This window comes from Arachis stenosperma, chromosome 9 (assembly GCF_014773155.1).
Source record: "Arachis stenosperma cultivar V10309 chromosome 9, arast.V10309.gnm1.PFL2, whole genome shotgun sequence".
Classification (NCBI taxonomy): Eukaryota; Viridiplantae; Streptophyta; class Magnoliopsida; order Fabales; family Fabaceae; genus Arachis; species Arachis stenosperma.
In genome coordinates, this window is record NC_080385.1 from 19335157 (window position 1) to 19336143 (window position 987).

General features: G+C 53.1%; 1 protein-coding gene across 1 annotated transcript; it reads right to left on the reverse strand.

Annotated features, from left to right (window-relative positions):
• Positions 1–468: 468 nt before the first annotated feature.
• On the reverse strand, positions 469–987 carry LOC130949207 (uncharacterized). Its single transcript, XM_057877995.1, has one exon. It carries the CDS (start codon positions 985–987, stop codon positions 469–471), a length of 519 nt encoding a protein of 172 aa, XP_057733978.1.

Here is a 987-nt window from a genome sequence, read left to right on the forward strand (position 1 = left end):
CTTCTGGCTCTTGTCGCCTCTTTGCCGACTGGGTTTTGCCTTCTTCGTCTTGGTCGCGATGACGCCTCCTCGGCTCCCCTAAAAGATGGGAGAATTCTGTTAGTTTACCGTCCCTTATCGCTTGTTCTAGTGCATCCTTCAAGTCAAAGCAATCCTGTGTTTGGTGCCCATAGCCCTTGTGGTAGTCACAGTAAAAGTTCTTGTTTCCCCCGTACGGTCCTTGAGTGGTCGGGGCTTCGACAGGATTCCTTTCTCGACAATTTGCTGATAAACTTCCATGATGGGGAGAGTGAGCGGAGTGTAGTTGGTGAATTTTCCGATCCGGGGGAATGGTCTGGGTGCCTTGCCCGGCGCTCCCTCCCTGGCTTGCTCTTTCTGTCTTTCTCCGTTACCTTGTTGCCTAGGTTGGTTGTAGCCGGAGTGTCGTTTATTGGCAGCCACGATTTGGCTGACTTCCTCGTCATTTATCTATTCCTTAGCTACCGTTTGGATCTCGTGCATCATCCAAACCGGTTTCGTGGTGAGGTGTTTTTGGAAGTCCTCGTTGAGGAGGCCGTTCGTCAGACAAAGGCTGGCCACCGAGTCGGTTAGGCCGTCAATTTTCAAGCATTCGTCGTTGAACCGGTCCAGGTATTTTCTGGTCGGCTCCCCGGGTCTTTGGGTTATCCCAAGCAGGTTGATCGGGTGCTTTGCCTTTGCTATTCGTGTTGTGAATTGAGCTAAGAAGGCACGGGTGATGTCCGAAAACCCATAGATGGATCCCTGCGGGAGGCCGTTAAACCATCTGATTGCGGGTCCTGCCAGGGTCACCGGGAAGGCTCGGCACCTCACCTCGTCCCCTACTCCCTCCAGATTCATTCTAGCTTCAAAGGCTGTGAGGTGTTCCAGAGGGTCTTGGGTTCCATCGTACCTCATTTCCGTTGGTTTGGAGAAGTGCTTTGGCAACCGGACCTCGAGGATGGATCGATGGAACGGGGTGGCACCCAT

Excerpts from the sequence above, each read along its gene's own strand:
- LOC130949207 (XM_057877995.1), bottom strand. The coding sequence starts at position 987 with ATGGGTGCCACCCCGTTCCATCGATCCATCCTCGAGGTCCGGTTGCCA.